This window comes from Narcine bancroftii, chromosome 5 (genome assembly GCF_036971445.1).
Source record: "Narcine bancroftii isolate sNarBan1 chromosome 5, sNarBan1.hap1, whole genome shotgun sequence".
Classification (NCBI taxonomy): Eukaryota; Metazoa; Chordata; class Chondrichthyes; order Torpediniformes; family Narcinidae; genus Narcine; species Narcine bancroftii.
The window spans coordinates 95,536,567-95,564,273 of record NC_091473.1 but is presented as its reverse complement, the minus strand read 5'-3'; the positions used below and the strand labels follow the sequence as shown (position 1 = coordinate 95,564,273).

General features: G+C 39.7%; 1 protein-coding gene across 1 annotated transcript in view; it reads right to left on the bottom strand.

Annotated features, from left to right (window-relative positions):
* The window catches only part of lrrc7 (leucine rich repeat containing 7), a 501,081-nt gene that overhangs the window by 91,145 nt on the left and 382,229 nt on the right, over positions 1–27,707 (bottom strand). The window contains exon 17 of the mRNA XM_069938447.1: positions 23,459–23,528. Coding sequence (XP_069794548.1) covers positions 23,459–23,528 — 70 coding nt within the window. The remainder of the gene's footprint in view (positions 1–23,458; positions 23,529–27,707) is intronic.

Here is a 27,707-nt window from a genome sequence, read left to right as displayed (position 1 = left end):
ATTTGCTATTCCTGCCCTGGGAAACAGGTGCTGGTTGCCCACCCATCTATGCCTCTCATGATCTTAGAGACCTCTAAATCTTCTCCGATCCTTCTACACTCCAAAGAGAAAAGTCCCAGTTGTACTAATCTTGTCTCATAAGACTAGTTTCCCAATCCAGGTAACATCCAGGTAAATCTCTCTGTACCCTCTCCATAGCTTTCCCCATCCTTCCTGTAATGGGGTGACCAGAACTGAAAACAAAACTCTAAGTGTGGTCTCACCAGAGATTTGTAGAGTTGCAACATGATCTCTCTGCTCCTGAACTCAATCCACCTATTAATGAAGCCCAGCATCCCATAGGCTTTCTTAACTATCTTATCAACCTGTGCAGTGACATTGAGGGATGTATGGATTTGAACCCCAAGGTCCCTCTGTTTATTCAAACTCTTAAGTAACCGATCATTAACCTTGAACTCAGCTTTCTGGCTTGTCCTTCCAAAATGCATCACTTCAGACTTATCGGGATTGAACTCCATCTACCACTTTTCGGCCCAACTCTGCATCCTGTCTATATCCTCTTGTAATCTTCGACAACCGTCAGTTCCATCCACAACTCCTCCAACTTTTGTGTCATCTGCAAACTTACAGACCCATCTTTCCGCTTCTTCACCCAGGTCATTTATAAAAATCACAAAGGGCAGGGGTCCCAGAACAGATCTTTTTTTAGAATATATTATTTTCCCCATAAATATACATAGTAAACTTTCCAATATCAAAGTGTGTGTGTGTGTGTGTGTGTGTGTGTGTGTGTGTGTGTGTGTGTGTGTGTGTGTGTGTGTGTGTGTGTGTGTGTGTGTGAGTGTGTGCATATACAAAAACAAAGTAAAACAAAATCCCTCCACCCCCACTTCATAATATAAATCCACACACCTTCAGGGCTAACATTTATATTAACAAAAAAAATTCTATATGGGGAAGTCACATGTATTTATATTACAGCAGCATCTATTATTATCCTTTTTATTATTGTAATTATAGTTATAATTTGGCCCCTATATGATCCAAATTTGCCTGCCATATCTTGATAAATATGTCATATTTGTTCTTTAAGTTTTATGTAATTTTTTCTATAAGTATGCAACTATTCATCTCAGAAGTCCATTGTGCTATCTGTAGATGGGAGTCGGATTTCTATGTAATTGCAATAAATTTCTTAGCTACTGCTATTTTAACATATGAAATTTGGAATTTAATTTATTGCTTATTTCAATAAAGTTACCCAAAAGATAAAGCTCCAGGTCGCCCACGAAGGCCACTCCTGTTAATCTTGTTAATATTTTGGTAATAGCCTGCCAAAAAATAGGGGGGGGGGGGTGTCTCACATTCACACACGACCATGAAGCATGTAAAAATGTTCCTCTTTCTGTCCCTCATCCAAAACAGATCTCTGATATTTCAGATTTTGATTTATGCAACTTCTATGGTATAAGATATAATTGGTGAAGGAAGTTATATTGAACTAATCCGTATCTTGTATAAATGATGTCATGCTATCCAAACACCAGTGAGAACAACATCTTTCCATTTTAACAATACCTAGATCTGATTCCCATCTCTTTCTCTCGATCTCTGTAAACCTGGTTTCACACTTGCATTCTGGAGAGCATACATCTTAGTTATAAATTTAGGTGTATTCCCCAGCCAAATTGCTCATTCCATTTCACTAATTTCAGGTGGGCCCATCTCTTAGGAACGATCTTAGCTGGAGAAAACAAAAGAAAGTCCCATTAGCTACTCTATATTTATTTCTTAATTGTTCAAAAGACATAATAGATCCCTCCACATAACAAGCATTAATACATCTCATTCCTTTGTCATAGTAGGAATCCAATATTTTGTTGCCCAGATTCATGGGCAACAACATATTTTTATATAATGGTAGTTCTTAGTGATATCCCTGCTTTTTTTCCCAATACACTTACTTATTTCTTGCTATATTCTATTCATATGTATTTTTTGTTATTAATTTAACATTCCACTTATAAATAAAATCCTTCACTGTCCCCTCTTTAATTGAATACAATCCCATTTGGATCCAAGAAGGGGACTGTCTTCTTCAAATTAGCATGATTTAAAAAAAAACTAGCTTGTGCTGATAAATAATACATCTAAAAATCTGGAAGCCTAACTCCTCCTAGTTTATAATCCCATGTTAGCTTATCCAAAGAAATTCTCGGCACTCTGTTATTTCATAGGAATTGCCTTATATAATTATTAATAATTTAAAAAGTTTTTTTTTAGGTAGTGCATGAGGCAGCGATTGAAAAAGATACTGTAATCTTGGCATCACCTTCATTTTAATACAATTTACTCTTCCCACTAATGTACTTGGCAAGTCTTTCCATTTCTGTAAATGCTTCTCTATTTTTTCCAAAAGATGAGTGTAATTAAATTTATACAAGATCTGTAAATTATTGTCATTTTTCCTAAATATTTAATTCAATCCATCTTCCATTTAAATCTACTACCTTTTTGATATCTTTCATAATCAAAATTTGTTAATAGCATTATCTCACTCTTGTCCATATTTATTTTATAACCTGATACTCTTCCATATTTATGTTATTTTATCAAGGACTCAGGCAGGTCAGATATATATAATAGTTCATCACCAGCAAATAAGCTAACTTTATGTTCTTCTTGTCCAATTTTGAAGCCCTTAATATTCAGATCTCTCCTTTTAATCTCTGTCAGCAGTTTGATTGCTAGAATAAAAAGCACTGGGGACAGAGGACACCCCTGTCTAATTGATCTACTCAAGGGAAAAACCATTATTAGTTATAATTTGACTTGCGGTTTATGATAAAGAGTTTTTATCTAATGTATAAATTTTCTGCCTACACCAAATTTTTCCAGTGTCTTAAATAGAAAAGACTATTCTAAGCGGTTGAATGCTTTTTCTGCATATAGGGGGACTGTTATACTCAGATTCAACTTTGATTTTGCCATATGTATGATGTTAAATAGTCTACCCAGAATGCCTTCCTTTAGCAAATCCTACCTGATCTGTATGTATTATTTTTGATAAATATTGCCCCAATCTGTTAGCTAGCGCCTTTGCCAACATCTTATAATCAGCATTCAGAAGTGATAAAGGTCTATATGATTATGTTTTTAATGGGTCTCTAGCTTTATTCAATAGAACTGTAATTATATCAGATGAAAAAGATTCTGGAAGAGTATGGGTCCCCACCACCTGGTCCAATACATCCATCATAAGAGGCATCAACATATCTTTAAATTGACTATAGATCTTGAGAGGAAACCCAACCTCTCCCGGAGACTTATTAGCTTGTAAAATACCCAAAGCTTTCTCAATTTCTTCTCCTGTGAATGGGGCATCTAAATCAATCCATACTCTTTCTTCTAATTCTGGAAGTTCAATAATTGCTAAAAATTCATCCATATCATTTTCATCTCCTAATAATTCTGATTTATATAATTTCATATAGTATTGTTTAAAAACATTATTTATTACTTTTTGATGATGTTTCAATATTAGCCTCTGTTTTTATTGCATTTATCCTCTTAGATGACTCCTCTGCCTTTACCAGCCAAGATAGAGCTTTGTGTGCCCATTCTCCTAATTCATAATATTTAATTTTTTTTTCTGTTCTATACATTTTTAATGAATTATATCTTAGTTTTTTTATTCTCTAATAGTCTATATTTTTTTGTAACCTCATTCTTTGATATTATGTTTTCAGTTTTGTTATATCTTTCTCCAAGCCATTCAACTCTGTAGCATATTCTCTTAAGAATTTTTGTAAAAGAAATAATTTGTCCCTTTAGGTAAGCTTTAAGCGTATCTCATAAAAAAACTATTATCAGTAGAAGAAAGATTAGATTCACAAAGTAGTTCTATTTGTCTCTTAAACTCACAAAAGTCCTTCCTTTTCAACAGTGTGGCATTGAGACGCCATCTATAAAAACACTTTCTTGTTTTTCCGTAATTGTAATAGTTAAAGTTAATGGTGAATGATTTGATAAAAGTCTTGCCAAATATTCTGTTTGTACCATTCTACTTTTTAACTGGGCAGACACAAAAAAAACCAAATCAATCCTTGTATGTGAATCATGTACCCTTGAGTAGAATTAATAGTCTCCTTCTATGGGGTTAAGTTGTCTCCACATATCATTCAAATTTCTTTCTTTTCTTTCTTCTTCTTTGGCTTGGCTTCACGAACGAAGATTTATGGAGGGGTATGTCCACGTCTGCTGCAGGCTCGTTGGTGACTGACAAGTCTGATACGGGACAGGCAGGCACGGTTGCAGTGGTTGCAAGGGAAAATTGGTTGGTTGGGGTTGGGTGTTGGGTTTTTAATCCTTTGTCTTTTGTCAGTGAGGTGGGCTCTGCGGTCTTCTTCAAAGGAGGTTGCTGCCCGCCGAACTGTGAGGTGCCAAGATGCACGGTTGGAGGTGATATCAGCCCACTGGCAGTGGTCAATGTGGCAGGCACCAAAAGATTTCTTTAAGCAGTCCTTGTACCTCTTCTTTGGTGCACGTCTGTCTCGGTGGCCAGTGGAGAGCTCGCCATAGAACACGATCTTGGGAAGCCAATGATCTTCACCCAGCGCAGTTGGGTCTTCAGCAGCATGGATTCGATGCTTGCGGACTCTGCCAGCTCGAGTACTTTGATGTTGGTTTTCCAGACTCTTTTGTGTAGTCTTCCAAAGGTGCTATTTGCCTTGGCGAGTCTGTTGTCTATCTCTTTGTTGATCCTTACATCAGATGAAATGGTGCAGCTGAGGTAGGTAAATTGGTTGACCGTTTTGAGTTTAGTGTGCCCGATGGAGATGTGGGGGGGTTGGTGGTCATGGTGGGGAGCTGGCTGATGGAGGACCTCAATTTTCTTCAGGCTGACTTCCAGGCCAAACATTTTGGCAGTTTCCACAACACAGGACGTCATGCGCTGGAGAGCTGGCTCTGAATGGGCAACTAAAGCGGCATCATCTGCAAAGACTAGTTCATGGACAAGTTGCTCTTGTGTCTTCTTGTGAGCTTGCAGGCGCCTCAGATTGAAGAGACTGCCATCCGTGCAGTACCGGATGTAAACACCATCTTCATTGTTGCGGTCTTTATCGGCTTGTTTCAGCATCATGCTGAAGAAGATTGAAAAGAGGGTTGGTGCGAGGACACAGCCTTGCTTCACGCCGTTGTCAATGGAGAAGGGTTCAGAGAGTTCATTGCTGTATCTGACCCGACCTTGTTGGTTTTCGTGCAGTTGGATAACCATGTTGAGGAACTTTGGGGGGCATCTGAGGCGCTCTAGTATTTGCCAAAGCCCTTTCCTGCTCACGGTGTCAAAGGCTTTGGTGAGGTCAACAAAGGTGATGTAGAGTCCTTTGTTTTGTTCTCTGCACTTTTCTTGGAGCTGTCTGAGGGCAAAGACCATGTCAGTAGTTCCTCTGTTTGCGCGAAAGCCACACTGTGATTCTGGGAGGACATTTTCGGTGACACTAGGTATTAGTCTAAAAAGGAGAATCCTAGCGAAGATTTTGCCTGCAATGGAGAGCAGCGTGATTCCCTTGTAGTTTGAGCAGTCTGATTTCTCGCCTTTGTTTTGTACAGGCTGATGATGATGGCATCACAAAGGTCCTGAGGCAGCTTTCCTTGGTCCCAGCAGAGCTTGAAAAACTCATGCAGTTTGGTATGCAGAGCTTTGCCGCCAGCCTTCTTGACCTCTGGGGGGATTGCATCCATACCTGCTGCTTTGTCACTTTTCAGTTGTTCAATTGCCTTATATGTCTCTTCCTGGGTAAGGACCTCATTCAGCTCTAGCCTCAAGGGTTGTTGAGGGAGCTGGAGCAGTGTGGATTCTTGGACTGAATAGTTGCACTGAAAAGGGATTGGAAGTGTTCTAACCATCGATTGAGGATGGAGATCTTGTCGCTGAGGAGGACTTCGCCATCTGAGCTACGCAGAGGGCTTTGGACTTGGGGTGAGGGGCCGTTCACCGCCTTTAGTGTCTCATAAAAACCCCTGAAGTCACCAATGTCGGCACTAGGCTGGGTTCATTTGGTGAGGCTAGTCCACCACTCATTTTGGATCTCCTGGAGTTTGCACTGAAGGTGGCTGCATGCGAGACGGAAGGCTCATTTTTTCTCTGGCCAGGAAGGCTTTGCAAGGTGAGCCTGGTGAGCAGATCGCTTCTTTGCCAGCAGCTCCTGGATTTCCTGGTTGTTTTCGTCAAACCAGTCTTGTATTTCCTGGAAGAGAAGCCCAGTACCTCTTCAGTGGATTGCGGTATAGCCGTTTTCAGATGATCCCAGAGGGTTTCAGGAGACGTGTCCATGTGGCAGTTTGCATCCTCGAGCTTTGCTTGGACGTTTGCCTGGAAGTTTCCTCTCACTACGTCTGACTGCAAGTTTCCAACATTGAACCTCTTTCTGGGAGCTCCACTGTTCTTGAACTTTGACTTGAAGTGAAGGTTCAGCTTGCAGCGAACAAGCCAGTGGTCAGTGTGGCATTCTGCGCTGGGCATGACTCTGGTGTGGAGCACATCTCGTTTGTCTCTTCCTCGCACCAGAATGTAGTCCAGGAGGTGCCGGTGTTTGGATCAGGGATGCATCCAGGTAGTCTTCAGGCTGTCTCTCTGCTGGAAAAGGGTGTTAATAATGACAAGCCGCTGTTCTGCCCAGAGTTCCAACAGGAGGCGCCCGTTGTCATTGCACTTGCCGACACCATGGTTGCCAAGGATTCCTGGCCAGGTTTCTGAGTCTTTGCTGACGCGAGCGTTGAAGTCATCAAGGATGACATTAAAGATGAAATAGTGAAACTTTTGGAACGTAAGGGTTCAATCAGCAGACGCAGCATGGTTTTAGAAAGGGAAGATCTTGTTTGAAAAACTTGTTAGGATTCTTTGAGGATATAATGGGTGTGATGGTTAGAGGGGAACAGGTTGATATTGTATATTTGGATTTCCAGAAAGCGTTTAATAAGGTGCCGCACAAGAGACTTATCAGTAAGTGACAGGAAAGTGGAGTCCGGGGAAGTATATTGGCCTGGATTGAAAATTGGTTGTCTGACAGGAGGAAGAGAGTCGGGATAAGTGGGAGTTTTTCAGGTTGGCAGAGAGTGGTAATAGGGTGCCGCAGGGGTCAGTGTTGGGCCCACAACTGTTCATCTTTCACATTGATGACTTGGAGGAGGGGACAAAATGTGGTGTAGCCAAGTTTGCGGATGACACCAAATTGAGTGGAAGAGCAAATTTTAATGAGTATGTGGAGAGTCTGCAGAGGGATATAGTTAAGCTGGATGAGTGGGCAAAGGTCTGGCAGATGGAGTACAATGTTAGTAAGTGTGAGGTTATCCACTTTGGCAAGAAAAATAAAAGAGCTGAATATTATTTAAAGGGTGAAAAACTACAGCATGCTGTAGTGCAGAGGGACTTGGGAGTGCTTGTGCATGAATTGCAAAAAGTTAGGTTGCAGGTGCAGCAGGTTATTAAGAAGGCAAATGGAATGTTGGCCTTCATTGCTAGAGGAATTGAATTCAGGAGTAGGGAGGTAATATTGCAACTGTATAAGGTACTGGTGAGACCGCACCTGGAGTACTGTGTCCATTTCTGGTCTCCATATTTGAGGAAGGATATACTGGCTTTGGAGACAGTCCAGAGGAGGTTTACTAGGTTGATCCCTGGGATGAAGGGGTTGACTTATGATGAAAGATTAAATAGTCTAGCATTGTATTTGCTCGAGTTCAGAAGAATGAAAGGAGATCTTATAGAAACATATAGGATTATGAAGGGTATGGATAGGATAGATATAGGAAGGTTTTTTGAGCTGGCCGGGGTAACTCAAATGAGAGGACACAGTCTCAAGATTCGGGAAAATAGATTTAGGACAGAGATGAGGAAAAATAGTTTGTCCCAGAGAGTAGTGAATGTTTGGAATTCTCTAACCAGGGAAAAGGTTGAGGCTGCCTCATTAAACATATTTAAAATTCGGTTAGATAAATTTTTACATGATAGAGGAATTAGGGGATATGGGGAGAAGGCAGGTAGGTGGAGTTAGGTCAAAAATTAGATCAGCCATGATCGTATTGAATGGCGGAGCAGGCTCGATGGGCCATTTTTGGCCTACTCCTGTTCCTACTTCCTATGTTCCTATGTTGACAACCTTGTCAGCTGTAGGGGTGCGTTGGATGAGGTTGCGCAGATCAGTGTAGAACTTGTCCTTTTCTGCTGGTTCCGCCTGAAGGGTTGGAGCATAGACACCGATGAGAGTGATGCGTCGCTTGTTTTGAAGGGGGAGTCGCATGGACATGATCCGGTCAGAGTGGCCTGTTGGGAGGTTTTCAAGTTTGGAGGCAATGGAGTTCTTGACCATGAAGCCAACACCAGATAGGCGTCGTTCAGCTTGAGGCTTGCCAGACCAGTAGAGTGTGAAGCCCGCGCCGTGTTCTTGGAGGCTGCCTACATCTGCAAGGCGGACTTTGCTGAGAGTGGCTATGTCGATGTCGAGTCTGAGGAGTTCATGTGCGATGAGGGCAGACTGACGTTCAGGTCGGTGGCTGTCAGCCTTGTCTAGCATGGTTCTGATGTTCCAACATGCTAGCTTGAGTTTGTGAGCATCTTTTGAGGGGGAGGACGTGGATCCTTCATAAATGATAATGTCATTTTTGCAGCTTTTCCCCTTGTTACCATTGGATGTAAACAATGATTAAAATCTCCTCCAACCAGTATATTTTGTCATACCCCTTCTGTTTTTAAAAAGATATCCTTCATAAAGGTTTCATCATCATAATTTGGTGCATAAATATTCATAAATGTCCATGATTCTGCAAAAATTTTACAATGTGCATTACAAATCTTCTGGTTTGGTCAGCCAATGTCTCTTCTATTATTATTGATATATTTTTATTAATTAAAATCATTACTCCTCTTGCTTTTGAGCCAAATGAAGATGATATTACTTGTCCTACCCATTCTCTTTTTAATTTAGCATGTTCCGATTTGGTAAAATGTATTTTTTATAGAAAGACTACATCTGCCTTTAATTTTTTTTAGGTGTCCCAAGACCTGGTTCCTTTTCATCGACCCGTTTATCTCATTAACATTTTTAAACAAATATTGTTTCCCTTAAAAACATACAAAATGTCCCTGCCTGATGGTGATGTAACAAGAAACTCCTCGCTTTAGCACCATCTTTTATAGATATTCTTCTCCTGGTGCCATTTTCACCCTTATACCAGAGTTTCCATCTTGCAATTACTTTACCCAAGTTTTTGCTCTTTCCTGAGCTCCCCATGAACATTTCAATAAAATTTCCTTTTCAACAATAAATACAAGACTTAGTCCCATCGTAAACATTCCTCACAGTCTTCTTCTTTGGTAACCTTAGTCTTTTCATAAGCCTAGCAAAAAGTCTTCCACCTCGTTCTTTGTCTTGAAAAATCGCCAATTACCTTGTGCTATTTCAGAGTTGCGGGGTAACATCATCGAGTATTTCAAGTTTTTAGAATGCAATTGTCTTTTTACATCAAACTCCTTCCTTTGCTTAATCAAAGTAGGACTAAAATCTTGAAAAAAATAGCACTTTTTCATGGTCAATCTCGGCCAGGCCTTTATTTTGCTTAGCGTATTCATATGCTGCTCCCAGAATTGTCTCTCATTTTGGGTAACTTAAAAGTCTTACCCGGACTGGTCATGGTTGCTGATTGCTGGATTTTTTGGGTCTGAGGGTCCGGTGAGCCCTTTCAATGTGCAGTTTTTCTCTGAATTTGTCTTCTCCCAGCACTTGTGGGATCCATGTTTCAAAGAAGTTCACCAGTTCTCTCCGCTCAATCCCTTCTTTTGGTCTGATAATTCAAACATTATTTTGTCTGCTAAAATTCTCCATGTGGTCGATCTTGTCCAGCAGATCTTGTCTGTCTCCAATTTCTTTGCATCTTTTTCCACAGATTTTAGCTTATCGTGATTTACCAAGTCTATTTCTGCTTGGGTCATTCTTTGCATTAAATCTTCAACGGTTTCTTTAATTTCAGTAATCCTCTCAGACATGCCTCTCATTACAGTTTCAATGCCCGCAAATCAATTACTCGAATTTCTCAAGGATATGTTTAGTTCTTGTCCTGACTTCCCAGCTCTGTCAGGGTCTGCTGGTCCCAAGGCCACTTTTACACCACTCCATTTTGGGCTTTCACTTAATGTTCCTGGCTGAGTAGAAACTTCCTCAGCTTTTGTTTTTTGCGCCCTTGATCTCTTGGTACTTGCTTTATCCATTTTTAGTGAATTTTTTTGATTTTGAGATTTTAACCAACCTCTAGGCAGAATGCTTTCTTTCCACTACCATTCTCTACTTTTTCTTACTATCCACACAGTCAAGGTTCCATTGATCACATGCCTCATGACTTTCTGGATGAGTCTTTTGTGAGGGACCTTGTGAAATACCTTGCTAAAATCCACGTAGACCACATTTACCGCCCTACCCTCATTAATTTATTTTGTTACCTCCTCAAAAAACTCAATTAGGCTTGTGAGGCACGACCTTCCCTTCACAAAGCCATGCTGACTATCCTTGAGTAGACTGTGCTTCTCCAAATGCTCATAGATCCTGTCTTTAAGAATCCTGTCCAATAGTGTGCACACCACTGACATAAGACTCACCAGTCTATAATTTCTAGGTTTACCTTTTTTAAACAAGGGGACTACATTTACCATTCTCCAATCCTCCAGCACCTCCCCTGCAGCCAAAGAGGATTCAAAGGTCATAGCTACTGCCCCAGCTTTCACTTTTCTCACTTCCCACAGCAACATGGGGTATATCGCATCTGGCCCCGGGGACTTAACGATCTTGATGTTTTTAAGATCCAATATCTCCTTGTAGAGTGCGTCGAAAGAACCAAGGACTTGTTGATCCAAACCAAGGCTTTTATTAACTAAAAGACTGGAGCATATCACAAGTAGGTCGACCAGTCCAGAATGACCTGGTCTGACTAGGAGCAATCCTTTAAGACCTGTCAGTAGGTGTGGCTATACTCTCAGCCAATCACAGTTAGCCTTCATTACAATCTGTACATATACACATTGGTGATAGAATCTGTACTATCACAAATATCCACATTGTCCAGCACACAGGCCTGTACTATTTTGACCACCCTGATCAAGGTCCTTTTCTCTTGTGAATACTAAAGCAAAGTATTCATTTAGGACCTCCCCAACCTCCTCCACTGCCTCCTTAATCCTTTAGCGACCTTCATTCTCATCATCCTGGTAAGTAACTGAACCTCATATATAGTCAAGTGAGTTCAGCTTAGTTACAACGGAGAAAGTTGTTAATAGTGCAACCTGTGAAAACAATAATACATCATGAACAGGAACATAAGCATTTCCATGTTAAGCTTTACATGCACAGAAATCCTGATGTTGCTGGATGTTTTATGTAAAGCAGTGAGAATGCCTGCTGTTGTTTCCATTCCAATATTTAGGCCATGGTTCCATTTACCCCTCTACTCTTTATTCTATTCAAATGGCCCTTTCTATTTCAGCCTGAATTGGAAAGCTTGTGTTGAAATTTATCTATTTAAGAGTATGGTGAATGACAAACACGAGTGGTCTGAGGCTCATTGAAATTAGTTTTGAGCATTATCTAAAGAGTGCAAGTTAGTTGCTAACACCTGCATAGGCAGCGCAGCTATATGCAACATCAGATTTGACAGAAGATAACATCCAGGAATATCTGAAAAATATCCTGGTGCAATTTTACATGTGATGTTGATTTCCCAATCTGGACCTTGTGTGTAGAAGTGAATGGATATCATAAGTGTTCAACAATGCCTATTCAATATCTACCGAATAATGATTGACCTGGGCCACCGTGAGAGGGCAGCTTTTCTCTAGAGCATGGAGTTGTTAAGAAGATTTATTGGGGAGAGGGCTTGCAGAATCTTCCGATATGAATTGTAACTTTAATAACTAAGGATGATGTACAAGGGATGGTTCTCATATTAGATATCCCTGTTAGAGTAAGACCCACAGAGTGCTGCATGGGAGCAGTCCAGAAACCATATTGCCTCATTCTCTATTTACTTAATCAGTGAAAAGGGGCTGTGTGTCAGTAACTGGCAGGATTCCCTGCAAGTGTCCCACCACACAAGAAACCCTACTGATTTATCAATAGTAATATTTGGCGACTCAATTTCATAAATGTTGGGCATCTCTGTTCAAATCCATGCGAGTCTGAAGTGTTTATCATCTTGTTACTATGGTCATAAGGCATTCTGTAAATGGAACAACTGAAAATGTTACAATTCAGAATCTGTATAACATTCATTAATAAAAGTAAGATTAATTACTATATATTTAAAGTTAGAATTTCTTTTGCTGTATTTTATTTACAGGAGTAACATGTGGATGTAACTTTTTTTTAAAACAATCACAGTTAGCCATAGCAGGGACACAAAATATCCACTATACACACAGGACAATTTTTCAATCAATAGAATGCAAAATCAAATGGATGTACAATTGTCAGCAATTTTCCTCTATTATGAATCTTTTCAATCCTTTATTCTTCTTAAACATTACAGCTCAATTAGCCTTTACCAAAATTCTAAGCAGCCTAACCTCATAACATATTCCTCTTAGTCCTAGTGAATTTAACCTGCACCTTTCCAAGCTCAATTTGGTTTTTGCAGATTTTTGAGATTAGAGTGTAAAACACTACTCAACATGGCATCTAAGCTGAATTTTGTACAGCTATCACACCAGTTCTACATCTATGTATTCCAGTGTTCTTGAAATAAATATCAACATTGTGTTAGTATTTTAAATATGTTTAAATTAACACCTATTCACATGTCTGGTGATTTCTCTAGTTAGAGTCCTAATTTCCTTTTCTCACTAATAATTTCTAACTGTTTGTAATTGAGAAGTAGTCCAATCCATCCTTGTTCGATCCAAATTAATAACCTCACAATTTATTTAACTGAATATCTCTCCAAATTTGCCAACTCACCAGTTGTCTTTAATCAGCTCAAGAATAGCTAAATGTTCAAGTCATTATCTCTAGTGACTATAAGTACCCCAGTAATTTTTGCACAACCAACATTTGAATAATAAGCATATAATTTCTTTGATTACTTATAATCATAATTAAATCTTGGAATGATGATGGCAAATCTTCACCTTGAAGGGATAAATCCTAAATTCAGATTGTTTTGGGAAGATATTGACTTATCTAATAACAATTCCAACATTTCATGATGACCAACAGTCCAATTCTACGGTAATCACTGTAAAATAGTGGATTAATTTGTGAGAACAATGTAAATGAATGGTCTCACTTGTCACTCGTTTGTGATCATTGCTGCTTACCAGCCACTAATAACTTGATTGATATTATTTTTCCTGCAAACAAACATTTTAAAATAGAGATATGTACAGTTTTAAAAATAATTGTACATGAATAACATTTTAACATTTTGAAAAGAATATTCTTTAATCAAATTCTCATTAATGCCAACACATCACTGAAATTTTGGAAATTATCTTCATTAAGAAAATAATAACCAGCAATAAAATATTTCAATTACAATAGCTTGCCTGGTTTAGTAGGAGAAACCTCAACCTCTAAATTAGAAGATTGTGTGAATATGTCTGGGAAAAGTACTCAGCATATACATTACACTATCACTTTGCTTTTCTGTGAATTTTGATGCTTGACTTAAAAAAGGTGACTCTTTCCTTCACATATGAATGTAAAATTCTCTTCACTTTGAAGTAAAAGACAGAATTTACTTGCTGTCATTTATTCATTAATCTGCACCTGTGTTGATTTGCCAATGTCCTGACATTGGCTACACTTCAAGAGCAATTAATTAGCTGCAAAGCATTTTGGGCTGGAATTAATATTGTTCAGTTATTTAGGAAACAGGTAATTTATATTGCAAAATTATTAAAAATTTAAAAAATCCTAACAAACCAATCATGCTCATTTTATAACAATTTATTTCCCTTTCTAAATTAAACATGGACAACATGACTCATTCTGCGCTGATCTCAGATTTATTAATAACTATTTTGCCTGTGAAACTATCACAAGATACTCAGGCGTATTCTTCAAATGATCATGCAAAATATATTATCAATAACTCAATGAAGAAATGCACTGATTTCTATATAGATTAGAAAGGAAGAGGGAACATTAACCAATCACTTTTGATCATTAAGGACACAATAATTCCACAACTTCTGATAATTTGAATAGAATATCACCACCATATAGTTTCCTCAACTTCCTTTTCAGCAATTTGAAAGGATTTGTTCCTCAGAAACATCCTTGTTTACACTTCTTTCACCACCAATATCAGTTTCAATTCCAGTGGCATTTTTCCACACAGATAAAGGAATTGCAACATAAGCCCCTTTAACTCCTCTCTCCCTCCTTCCAGAACTCCAAACTCTTATACCACGTGAATGTTTTACATGCACTTATTTCAATTTTGAACATCATATTTAATCTTCAATCTGGTCCCCTCTACATTAAGGGAACAAAATGCATAACATTTTTGTTCACCCTCCCTAACCATATAATTTTTGAATCCTTTTAAAAATTGCAATGGAGTGGAAATTGTTGTTTCAAATCAAACATATATTTAATCAAAAAAATGAAAGCTTAGAATCTCCACTGAAGATTACCTTTGTTGTAGATTCATTTTCTTTTCTTGTATTTCATACAAGATTATCTAATTTTTAAAATATTTTGACCCCTCATTCATTTCCTGAATTATATTGTATATTGCCTTATTTTAGCAAAACATCCAAAGACGCAACGTGATACCAGGTTTGAATACAAGAGTTGGGAGGTCATTTGGTAGCTGTACAAAGCATTTGTTATATAGCACTTAGATTATTATTACATTTCAGCTTGCTGCACCACAGAAAGGACATGGTAACAACCATGAGAGTGCAGAAGAGCTTTGCCAGGATGTTGCCTGGAATAGAAGGCTGTAGTTTGCCTGAGAAATGTGATTGTTTATTCGCTTTGAAATGTAGGAAGCTAAGGTTAGACCTTACAATTTACAACATTATGAGGGAAATATATAGTATAGTCAGAATCTTTTTCCCAATATTGGTAATCTAGAACTAGCATGTAGTGGTTTAAAGTGAGAGAGAGAGAGAGAAAATTAAAGGAGATCTGAGGGTATGTTTTTCCATGCTGAGGCTGGTGAAAGATCTGCCAGAAGATGTAGGCACCATTACAATATTTAAGAGGCATTTACACAGGTACTTGGATAGGAAAGGAGTAAAGAGATAGCGCCTCATGTACGAAAATAGAATTAGTGCAGATATGCTTTGCAGTTGGCATGGACAAGATGGGCCATAAGGAACTGTTTCTGTTCTGTGCATTTCTGTGACTGTTGGATAACTCAGTTCACAAGATGAAAGGGTAGGCAATATAAAATTGTACCACAAATGGGGTGGCATGGTTGGAGTAGAGGTTAGAGCAACACCATCCATCAGGACCGGACCGTGGTTTGAATCCCACGTTGTAAGTAGTTTGTACATTCACCCCGTGTCTCCATGGGTTTTCACTGGGGTCTCTGGTTTCCTCCCACTGTTCAAAACATACCAGGGATATAGGTTAATGGGGTCTAAATTGGGTGGTACAGACTCGTGGGCTGAAATGGCCTGTTACCATGCTGTAAGTCTAAATTAATAAATAAAAGATAAACAAGGTCTAATGATGGTGGGGTCTAATGCATTACCCAAAATTGGTGGAGAAAATCAGCAGGTCATGCAACATCTATAGAAAGCAAAAGACAATTGATGTTTCAGGCCTAAGCCCTCCTTCAAGAGTATGAGTGACTCAAGCACTTTTATGTACTGGGCCACAAAAGAACAAGCTTCACCATTACAGGATAAAGCAGAACTAAAAAAGCAAGTGATCCACTGGCAATGCCTGGAAATTTAATTGCATTCAGGTATTCTTTTCATTTATTTTCCTCCAGAAAGTCTGTTAATAACAAGTTCCAGGTCATTTTGTATCACTCTGGAAATATATAGGCACTTTCAGGCATTGGTGTGCATGTCAGAAGCCAAGGGATAATACTCTCTGCAATGCTCTTCTTTGAGTTTTCATCACCAATCATCTGATGCAGGGAATTCTTCATGTTTTTAATTAAGCAATAGGATGTGTAGGGCAAACATTTTTAAATGAAGGAATTAATTGAGGCAGACCAATAGGTCATACCAAATGGGCCCTTCCTTGCTAGTATGACTTAATCAATATTGCACAATGAAATACGTGGCATATTAAACTATACAGCTGCATGTGCAAGACTGAGTGGGATGAGAAGCCACTGTTTTGTTCAGTACTCAAATCATTGAATGTCTATGGCCAGTTTCAGGAGATGACCAGAGCATATAAACTGTTAGTTGTACTGCTAACGCTATTACATTTCAGACATAAACTTCTATTATGTGGCATAACATAGGCTTCATTGAGTTTGTTTCATGAGAATCAATAAAACAGATCAATATCTGGTGCCACAGCAGTATGTGAAGAAGGACCTTCTGCTAATTTTACAGGGGCCCTTTTCAAACAATCTTGCTTGAATGAGCATCAATAGATTCTTTATTCAAATATATGAGGGGAAAAATACCTAATATTCTTTCAGAAACTGTATTGACATGAGCAGTTTAGATTTTGGAGCCACGTCAGGATTCTTGAACTGAGGGGATAGTGTTAAAATTAAACAATTTCTTATGCAGAAGGAACAATGGGGCTGTCCTATTTAAATTTGAACAAAAATATGTTTAGCTCTTAGCAATGGCAAAGAGAATTAGAAAAATAGAAATTGAGTAAAATGGGTCAATTTGTAACAGGTGGATAATTTGACGCCGCGGGAAGTTCAAATCAACCTTCAGCAAAAGTAAAATTTTTAATTGTTTCCTGAAAAATGTTTACATTTTTAAATATAGTCTTTATTTACATTCATTTAAGCCTAGATACACTAATATTTCACAGTTCATTAATCTTTTCAGCATTAAACAGAATTCCTCAAACAACTAACCCAATTTCCCAAAGACAATCTATTGACAACCTAAGCAACAGGGAAGGACACTCCTGCCTTCTCAGAAATGCAGAGTTCATACTAATGCACCTTTCCCTCTTCATTACCAGCTTAATTAAGAATTCTTTTATCCTTCACCTTTTCCGTTGGATTTTTTACCCACTCTCCCAAATCAAGTTACCATTCTTTGTTGCTTGGACTTCATTCTAGAATTTTGTTCCATTCACACCTCTCTCAATTTATTATGGCATTTTTAGCATCATTCCCTATAAATTCTGATATTATCCTTTCTTTACATAATCATGCTTACTAATCAGCTGATACAATCTTTGACTCCATTTCAGCTCCTAACTTCTGTCCTCTTCTGTCTCATTTCCCTTTCATTCAATTCCAACTTTCTTTACCTTCCATCCTTTGATATTTTCTTTCCCAGTACTATTCACTTATCCCACTCTTAATTACACTCATTATGTTCCTGCATTACCTTCAATACCATCTTCCTTATTCACTTCTTATATTGTGTTCTTTGTATATTCCTTTTTGCCATATATTCTTCCACTTTCATTGTTTTGCATGCTGTTGCCACTTTCCTTACACTTCACTTGTTTTACCTTATATCTTTTTCCCACTTTTACTTTCAAATCCTTGCGCACACATTGCTCATCTCCCTCCATTCACTTACTTCCTATTTTCCTCCTACCTGATAACAGTTCAGATCTTGATCTTCCTGTCTTATCCAATGTATCCTTCTCAATAATAGACCCAACCAGTCCCCCTCTACCACCACTCTCCTCTGGCTGGCAGAACTTGCCCTCACCCTCAATAAATTCTCCTTTGACTCATCCCACTTTGTCCAAGTCAAAGTGGTAGCCATGGGTACACACATAGGCCCCACCCACGCTTGCCTTTTTGTTGGCTACATGGAGCCGCTACATCAACAACTACTTTCATGCTGCTTCATGCACCTATAATGAGCTCATTTGCTTTTTCTACCTGGCTGCCAGCTTCCACGCTGACCTCAAATTCAATTAGTTCATTTATAGCAACAGATTTGTATTCCTTTTCTTGATCTTTCTGTCTCCATCTCAGGAGACAAATTCTCAACAGACATCTACAAACTCACCAACTTCACAGCTACCTCAACTACACCTCTTCACAGTCTGTCCCCTGTAAGGATTCCATTGTTTTCTCAAAACTCCTATGCCTCTATCACATCAGTGCTCAATACAAGGACTTCCATGCCAGATCATCAGAGATGTCCTCCTTCTTCAAACAATATGGCTTTCCCTCTAACACCATCAACTCGGCCCTCACCCCCAATGCCCTCCATTACTTGTACATAGGCCTTGGCCCCCCTCCACTCCCATGCACAACAAGGACAGGATTCCCCTTGTCCTCACCTACCACCCCACCAGCCTCTTTATCCAACATATTCTCTGGCCATTTCTGCTGTCTACTATGTGATTCCACCAACAGACACATGCTACCATAGAACCACAGAGAACCATTGAACGTTGTAGCACAGAAACAGGCTCCTTTGGCCCTTCTAGTCTGTGCTGAACCATTGTTTTTGCCTAGTCCCATTGACCTTCAGCCAGTCCATAGCCCTCCATGCTCTCCCATCCATGTACCTTCCCAAATTCATCTTAAATGTTAAAACTGAGCCTGCATTCACCACTTCAACTGGCAGCTCATTCCACCCTCCCACCAATCTCTTTGTGAAGAAGTTCCCTCTAAACTATTCCCCTTTTATCCTTCACCATGTCCTCTGGTTTGTATCTTACCTACCCTCAGTGGAAAAAAAACCTATCTACATTTACTCTTTTTATCTCCTCTCATAATTTTAAATACCTCTATCAAATCTCCCTTCATTTTTCTATGCTCCAAGGAATAAAATCTTAACCTGTTTAACCTTTCCCTGTAACTCAGTTTCTGAAGTCCAGGCAGCATCCTAGTAAATCATCTGACTCTTTCTATCTTATTAATATCTTTCCTGTAGTTAGGTGACTAAAATTGCACACAATACTCCAAATTTGGCTTCACCAGTGATTTGTAAAACTTTTCCATAACATCCCAACTTTGATTTACAAAGGCCAATATGCCAAAGGCTCTCTTTATAACCCGATCCACCAATGATGCCACTTTCATGGAATTATGTATCTGTATTCCCAGATCCCACTATTCTACCCCACTCCTCAGGGCCCTACCATTTACTGTGTATGTCCTTTCTTGGATTGTCCTTCCAAAATGCAACATCTCACACTTCTCTGTATTAAATTCCATCTGCCATTTTTCAGCCCATTTTCCCAGCTGGTCCAGATTCCTCTGAAAGCTTTGAAAATCTTCTTTGCTGTCCACAATGCCTCCAATCTTAGTGTCATTTTCAAAATTGCTGATTGAATTTACCACATTATCATCCAGATCATTGATATAGATAACAAACAACAATGGTCCCAGCACCAATCCCTGAGGCACACCACTATTCACAACCCTCCAGTTTGAGAAGCAATCATCCACCACTACTCTCTGGCATCTTCCGTTCAGCCACTGTTGAATCCAGTTAATCAATTCACAATGAATACCTAGTGTCTGAACCTTCCTGACTAATCTCCCACATGGGACCTTGTTAAAGCCTCACTAAAGTCCATGTAGACAACATCCATAGCCTTTCCTTCATCAATTTTCCTGGTAACATCCACAAAAAAATTCTATCAGATTGGTTAAACACGACCTACCATGCACACATCCATGTTGACCATCCCTAATCATTTTTTGGCTATCCAAATAATTGTCTATCCAATCTCTTAGAACACCTTCCAATAATTTACCTACTACTGACATCAGGTTCTCTGGCCTATAATTTCCAGGGTTACTTATGGAGCATTTTTTAAAACAATGGAACAACATGAGCTACCCTCCAATCCTCTGGCACCATACCCATAGCCAAGGACATTTTAAATATTTCTGCCAGAGCCCCTGGAATTTCTACACTAGCCTCCCTCAAAGTCTGAGGGAATATCTTGTCAGGCCCTGCAGATTTATCCAGCCTTATTTGCATTAAGGCAGCAAGCACTTCCTCCTTTTTAATCTGTATAGATTCCATGGCCTCATTGCTTGTTTTTCTTACTTCCCATACACTGTGCCCTTTCCTGAGTGAATACTGATGAAAAAAAAAATACATTTAAGATCTCCCCCATCTCTTTTGGCTTCATACAAAGCCAACCACTCTGATCTTCAATGGGACCAATTTTGTTACTTACTACCCTTCTGTTCTGTAGAAACCTTTAGGATTTTTCTTCATGTTGTCTGCCAAAGCAACCTCATGTCATCTCTTAACTCCTGGATTTCTTTTTTAAGGTTTATCTTGAATTTTTAATACTCCTGTTTGGTCCATGTTGTCTATGCCTGCTACACACCACTCTTCTTCAGAACCAGATTCCCATTATTCCTCAAACACCAAGGTTCCCTATGCCTTCAAACCTTGCCTTTAATCCTGACAGGAACATACAAACTCTGTACTCTCAAAATGTCACTTTTGAAGGTTCTCCACTTACCTCCCACATCCTTTCCTGAAAACAACTTATCCCAATCCACACATTCTAGATCCTTTCTTATTTCCTCAAAATTGGCCTTTCTCCAATTTAAAATCTCAACTCAAGGCCCAGGCCTATTCTTCTTCATAATTAACTTAAAACTAATGGCATTATGATCATTGGGCATAAAATGTTCCCCTACATGTACGTCTGTCACCTGTCCTGTCTTATTCCCAAATAGGAGATCCAGTGTTATACTCTCTCTAGTTGGTACCTCTATATATTGATTTAGAAAACTTTCCTGAACACATTTGGCAAACTCCAAGCTAATCAGCCTTTTTACAGTATGGGAGTCTCATACAATATGTGGAAAATTAAAATCTCCTACTATCACAAGATTATGTTTCTTGCAGCTGTCTACTATCTCTCTACAGATTTGTTCTCCAATTCTTATTGACTATTGGGCTGTCTATAATACCTCCATGAGTCTGGTCATACCTTTCCCATTCCTAAACTCCACCCATGTAGTCTCAGTAGATGAGCCCTCTGGTCTGTCCTGCCTATCACAGGTGTGATCTGTAACAAGCAATGCCTCTTCTCCCACTTTCATCCACTCTCTCCACCCCCCCACCCCACCCCACTGATGCTATTACATCTAAAGAAATGGAAGATGAGAACATTGAGCTGCCAGTCCTGGCCCTCCTGCAATCATGTTTGACTAATGGCCATAATTGCTATCAGGACATATTCTCCTCCCCTACCCTCTCTGCCTTCTTCAAGGACCACTCCCTCTTCATGATTCTCTTGTTCACTCCTTCTACTCCACTAAATGCCACTTTGGCATCTTCCCCTGTGACTGGAGGAGATGCTCCACTTCTCTATCACCACATCTCCTCTATCACCACCATTCAAGGCTCCAAACAGTCCTTCCAAGTGAAGCATAATTTTACTTTTGAATCTGCAGAGAGACTAGAAAATTGCTTTGTTGAGCGCTTCAGCTCTGTCTGCCACAATAGCATGGATCTTCCAGTGGCCACACATTTCAGTTCCCCATCCCATTCCCTTGCTGACATGTCTCATGCATAGCCAGACTGACACAACCTGCAAGTTGGAGTTCCATCTGGGCACCCTCCAAATGGATGGCATTAACATTGACTCCTCTGTGAGGACTAATAATGTGTGGCAGTGGAATGTCCTCCTCTGTTAAGGACCCTCTCTATCCCACTTCCTTCCCTATAATTCAGTCTCCTTTCAAAGAGCCAGAATGAATTCTCACCTTTCCTCTTATCATATACAATATGATACAACACCTTTTGGCTGTTGGTCTGGTTTCCTCCCCCTCCCATTCTTCCCCCTTAATTATTTTTTTAATTAAGAAGCCTGTCTACTTTTTGCTCAGGTTCAAAACATTGGTAATATATCTTTACCTCCTATGGATGCTGTGAGACTGGCTGAGTTGCTCCAGCATTTCTGTGTGTTTTTAACTCAACCACATGCTATTATTACACTTTGGATATTTTAGTGATTGGTGATACCTAATGTACCTAGTTCAAGTTTATTGGCATCTGATTACACATCTACAACCCCACAAAACAATGTATCTTCAGACCATATAGGCCAAAGTGTTTGGCCTGGAAGTCAGCCTGAAGAAAACTGAGGTCCTCCATCAGCCAGCTCCCCACCATGACTACCAGCCCCCCCACATCTCCATCGGGCACACAAAACTCAAAACGGTCAACCAGTTTACCTATCTCGGCTGCACCATATCACCAGATGCAAGGATCGACAATGAGATAGACAACAGACTCGCCAAGGCAAATAGCGCCTTTGGAAGACTACACAAAAGAGTCTGGAAAAACAACCAACTGAAAAACCTCACAAAGATAAGCGTATACAGAGCCGTTGTCATACCCACACTCCTGTTCGGCTCCGAATCATGGGTCCTCTACCGGCATCACCTACGGCTCCTAGAACGCTTCCACCAGCGTTGTCTCCGCTCCATCCTCAACATCCATTGGAGCGCTTTCATCCCTAACGTCGAAGTACTCGAGATGGCAGAGGTCGACAGCATCGAGTCCACGCTGCTGAAGATCCAGCTGCGCTGGGTGGGTCACGTCTCCAGAATGGAGGACCATCGCCTTCCCAAGATCGTGTTATATGGCGAGCTCTCCACTGGCCACCGTGACAGAGGTGCACCAAAGAAAAGGTACAAGGACTGCCTAAAGAAATCTCTTGGTGCCTGCCACATTGACCACCGCCAGTGGGCTGATATCGCCTCAAACCGTGCATCTTGGCGCCTCACAGTTTGGCGGGCAGCAACCTCCTTTGAAGAAGACCGCAGAGCCCACCTCACTGACAAAAGGCAAAGGAGGAAAAACCCAACACCCAACCCCAACCAACCATTTTTCCCCTGCAGTCGCTGCAACCGTGTCTGCCTGTCCCGCATCGGACTTGTCAGCCACAAACGAGCCTGCAGCTGACGTGGACTTTTACCCCCTCCATAAATCTTCGTCCGCGAAGCCAAGCCAAAGAAAGAAAAAAAAGAATACGCACACCCTACGCACAAACAACGTACATAGTAATCCTGTGGAAATACCGTGAACGATTCTAGAAATACATAAATCCTAAACTTTCATTTAAAAATCATGCAAAATTAATTGTTACTTTTACTTGTTCAGGACAATGCAGAATCTATGACAACTGAGATAAAAGGGTAATGTACAATTCTTCCTACTTTTACTCCATTTACAACTTCAGGTATGCAGGGAAGATTGAATAAGAATTTCAGATGCTGCAGTAAAAATAATTAATTTTAAAAGCTATTCATTATCTCTTTTTCTTGCACATTAGACACGCTTCATTACCTGGTTATCCGATAGCCACAATGCTGCGAGTTCTTTAAGTTTTGTAAAACTGAATGGCAAATTCTTCAACCTAAAAGCATCAAAAATAATTTTATTAATCAAAATTTTAAGCAACAAAACTAATTATTTACTTTTCCTATCTTACTTTGATGTTTTGTAAATCATTGCTGAGAAGTGCATTCATGCTAAATAATGAATAATTTAATTTAATTTAGTCATACAGCATGGTATCAGGCCCTTTCGACCCTCAAGTCCGTGCCACCCAATTACACATAATTGACCTGCAAACCTGGTACATTTTGAATGGTGGGATGACACTAGAGCACCTGGAGGAAACCACACAGACATGGGGAGAATGTACAAACTCCTTACAGACAGCAGTGGATTTGAACTCCAGTTGCTGGCACTGTATCAGTGTTTTGCTAACTATGCCATCCTTTGATAATCTCTTTGAATTGCCTATGTAGTTTGGTTTGAAAAGGATACTTCCAAAACAAATGACAAAATATAATTGTTTTTATAAAATGCAAGGTAAATAGTATTTTGACTAAAAATATAAAGTTGAGTTTGTCCACACCTTAAAAGAAATGATTTTCAACTGATATTCAAAGAGAAAAATGTACTCAAATCAACTTGAGATAATGACTGAGACATTCAACTGCCATACATTATTAGTCCTCCCAGCCCCTCACCCCCCCCACCCCAACACACACACACACACACACACACACACACACACACACACACACACACACACACACACACACACACACACACACACACACACACACACACACACACACACACACACACACACACACTTACACCCAAGTTTCTCCTATATTCAGGGAATGACAATGAGATCCATGTAATTCTCCACAGTAAGGAGAAGAAAATTATGTAATCCATGGGCAACTCCAACACACTGTTAAAGGGCCAAAAGCTGGTGTGAATACAGTAAAAGATCTCTGACCATTTTCCTCTTGTTCATTCTAACCAACACAGTTGAAAATGTATCTATTTGCCTCAGTGGAGACCAAGTTTGAAAGCTGGCCTCTTATTCAGGAGTTTAGCACTCTGGCATTATCGCTGCTGGGTGACCTGCTCTGATTAGGATTTTGCTGTGATGGTGACTAACCTAATCTTTAAAGGTGTTTTGTGCAATTCTCACCTCATCCACTTAAGAGGCTCCCCTCCAGTGATGCAACTGATAGGCCATCTGCCTCAAAGAGAAATCCAGGTCTTGTTGCCTGTGTCATAATTAAAAACAGTAGAGGATATGGAGGAGTATCTGCATTCCCTCCCAAATGAAAAGAATGGAGGAAGTTGGAAACTGCAAGATAGTACTACACAAAAAAGATCAAACCTTTCTTCTCCCCAAAGAAACAGCACAAAAAAGTGGAGTTAAACTTGTATTTTAGTATTATAATTTCTGAAGTTGGCCTTAAATATATTTTAAACCTCACCAAAGTTTCTCGTTTATATAACCTATGTATCAGTCCCAATAGTAATTAAGTGAATTTTTCCAGTCTAATGACTTTTCTGACAGATGTGGAACACCCTTCTGCAACACTAATCTCACCCTGTCTATTTTACGCTGTATCTAAATATTCTTCAACTATAGACTCAAAAGTTTTGTCAGCCTGCTACAGATCATGAAAAGCCAGTGGTGGTGGGTTGGGGGGGGGGGGGGGGGGTAGGTAGAGGAAAAGTTAATCCAAATATTGTTCCTGAATATTCTGTGTGATGAAAACAAATTTTTCCAATAAAACATTGGGCAACCTATATTTCTTTCTCCCATTCACCCTCCCCAACCCTATGCCTTCTATAGGAAACAAGATTGTTCATCTTTGTTGTGCCCATCTTCATGCAAATGCATCAACAATAATGTCTGTCATTTAATGGCCAATAGAAATTTAATGCCAGTGTAATTATCTTTTCAATGATTTCCACAAGCAAATGTTCTGTATAGTGATCAGAAGGAGGAACAGAACCTGAGTTTGCTTCCTTAACCTCTAAATGCAGAGGATAATTTTGAGATCAGCTGACTGAAGGTTTATATCAACTTTAAAAAGAAATCTCTTTGTGATTGGTGTAGTGATAGAGTGCTAGTGATACTCCTGAACCATTAGAGGGAGTCAGAGATAAATGTTGCAGTTTGGGTTTGAAGAACATGGCTCCATCATGAGGTTGTGAGTTGTTAATAAAATATGGTTAATACCAAAAGAACCCAAGTTTCTCTATTACTTAAAAAAAAAATCACATGGTACCAGGAGTGTGTATTAATTGGTATCAGCAGAAAACACGGAAAGTGCCTGATGCTGTGAATTGGACTGGGAACATCGACCACGAGTGGCGGTTGTTCAAGCAAAAATTCACACTGTATCTGCAAGCCATTGGACTCGATAGCAAACCAGATGCATGGAAGATTGCAGTTCTACTTACCGAGGTGGGATCTCAAGCACGAGAGGTTTTCAACATGTTTGCTTTGCCGAGGTAGATGACCAGGGCAAGTTCGACAAGGTTATCGAGATATTTGATGAACACTGCTCACCAAAGAAAAATTAAACAATTGAGAGGGAAGTGTTTCATGTGTGCATGCAGCTGCAGGCAGAGAGCTATGATCTTTCTTAACAGACGAAACTAAAAGCTAGAACATGCAATATTGGATCGCTGCAAAGTTCAATGATTTGTGACCAATTGTGTTTAGAATTAATGATAAGAAAGTGTGAGAGAGGTGTCTATGAGAGACAGAGCTTACCTTAGCTCGAGCTGTGAAGATATGCCATGCCAGTGAATTAGCTCTGCAGCACACGAAAAAGTTCGGTGATAGTTGAAAAGCCAGTGAAAATGAAGGCAAAACCATATTCACAGTGTCTGGACACACACATAAACAAAGAATGAGACAAAAGTAACAACAAAAAGATGAGATGTGACACTCAACATGCACCAAAACAATGCGCATCTTATGAAAAAGTCTGTAATAAGTGCAAAGGGCAGAAGCACTATGCAAAGTAATCTTTTTTCCAAAGGGAAACAAAACAGATGTGTGCACGTTATGGAAGAAACTATGCTCAGTGATGCATTGGTAGTGGTATGGTAGTGCAGGAAGATTTTAAACTAACAGACACTGAACAGCTAAGCATGAACAGATTTGAGCAGGACAAGTGGACTGTGTCATTGCATGCAAATGAAACAGATATTTCTTCAAGATAGACACAGGGGCAAAGGCCAATTTGAGCACTACATCAGGGCAATGAAGAAAAAGCCATACATCCATTCAAAATCTGTTCAAAGCCTACAATGTACAGCACATTGACACGAAAGGTATATGCAGACTAAAGGTGAATGTTAAATATAAAGAGCACCAACTCATGCTTGCAATAGTCCCAGGTGGACCGGAATCACTGCTTGGTGATAAAGCATGTGAAAATTAAGCCTAGTAACAAGGTGTATCGCATTAACAGCCCCGATACATGAAACAGTGCAGAGGAAATACTGGATCAATTTCCAGACATCTTCAAGGGGTTTGGGGTTTAACCATTCACCTGTAAGATACAGTTGAAGGAGGACACAGAGCCAGTAGTGAATGCCCCGAGGCAGGTTCCAGGGCCACTAAAAGAAAAGCTCAAGCAGGAACTTGACCGAATGCCATCTCTAGGGGTTACAAAGAAAGTGGAGGTGCCCACAGAATGGATTAATTCAATGGTGTGAGTCAAAAGGAAAATGGTGACCTACGCATGTGCATGGATCCAAAAGACTTGAATGCCAATATAAAGAGAAAACATTATCAGGTTCCAACCAGGGATGAAATTGCAAGTGAGATGGCCAGTACAAAGTTTTTCATTAAATTGGATGCATCCCAGGGCTTCTGGCAAATAAAACTGCATGATGATAGGACAAAATACTGTACATTTAATACATTGTTTGGCCGATCCTCCTGTCTGAGGATGCCTTTTGAAATTTTCTCAGCTCCAGAAATGTTCCACAGGACAATGAAGCACATCATGGAAGGCATAAATGGGGCAAGTGTGTACATGGATGACTTGATCCTATGGGGATCCAAACAGGAACAACACGATGAAAAGCTCATCAAAGTGTTACATCACATCCAGATGTATGGATTAAAGTGAAACTGAAAAAAATGTCAGTTTGGTGTGAAGGAAATCAACTTTCTGGGAGATAAGCTGTTGGAGGTGGGTGTGGACCTAGACAAGAGCAAGGTGAAAGCAATTCTAGAGATGCCCAG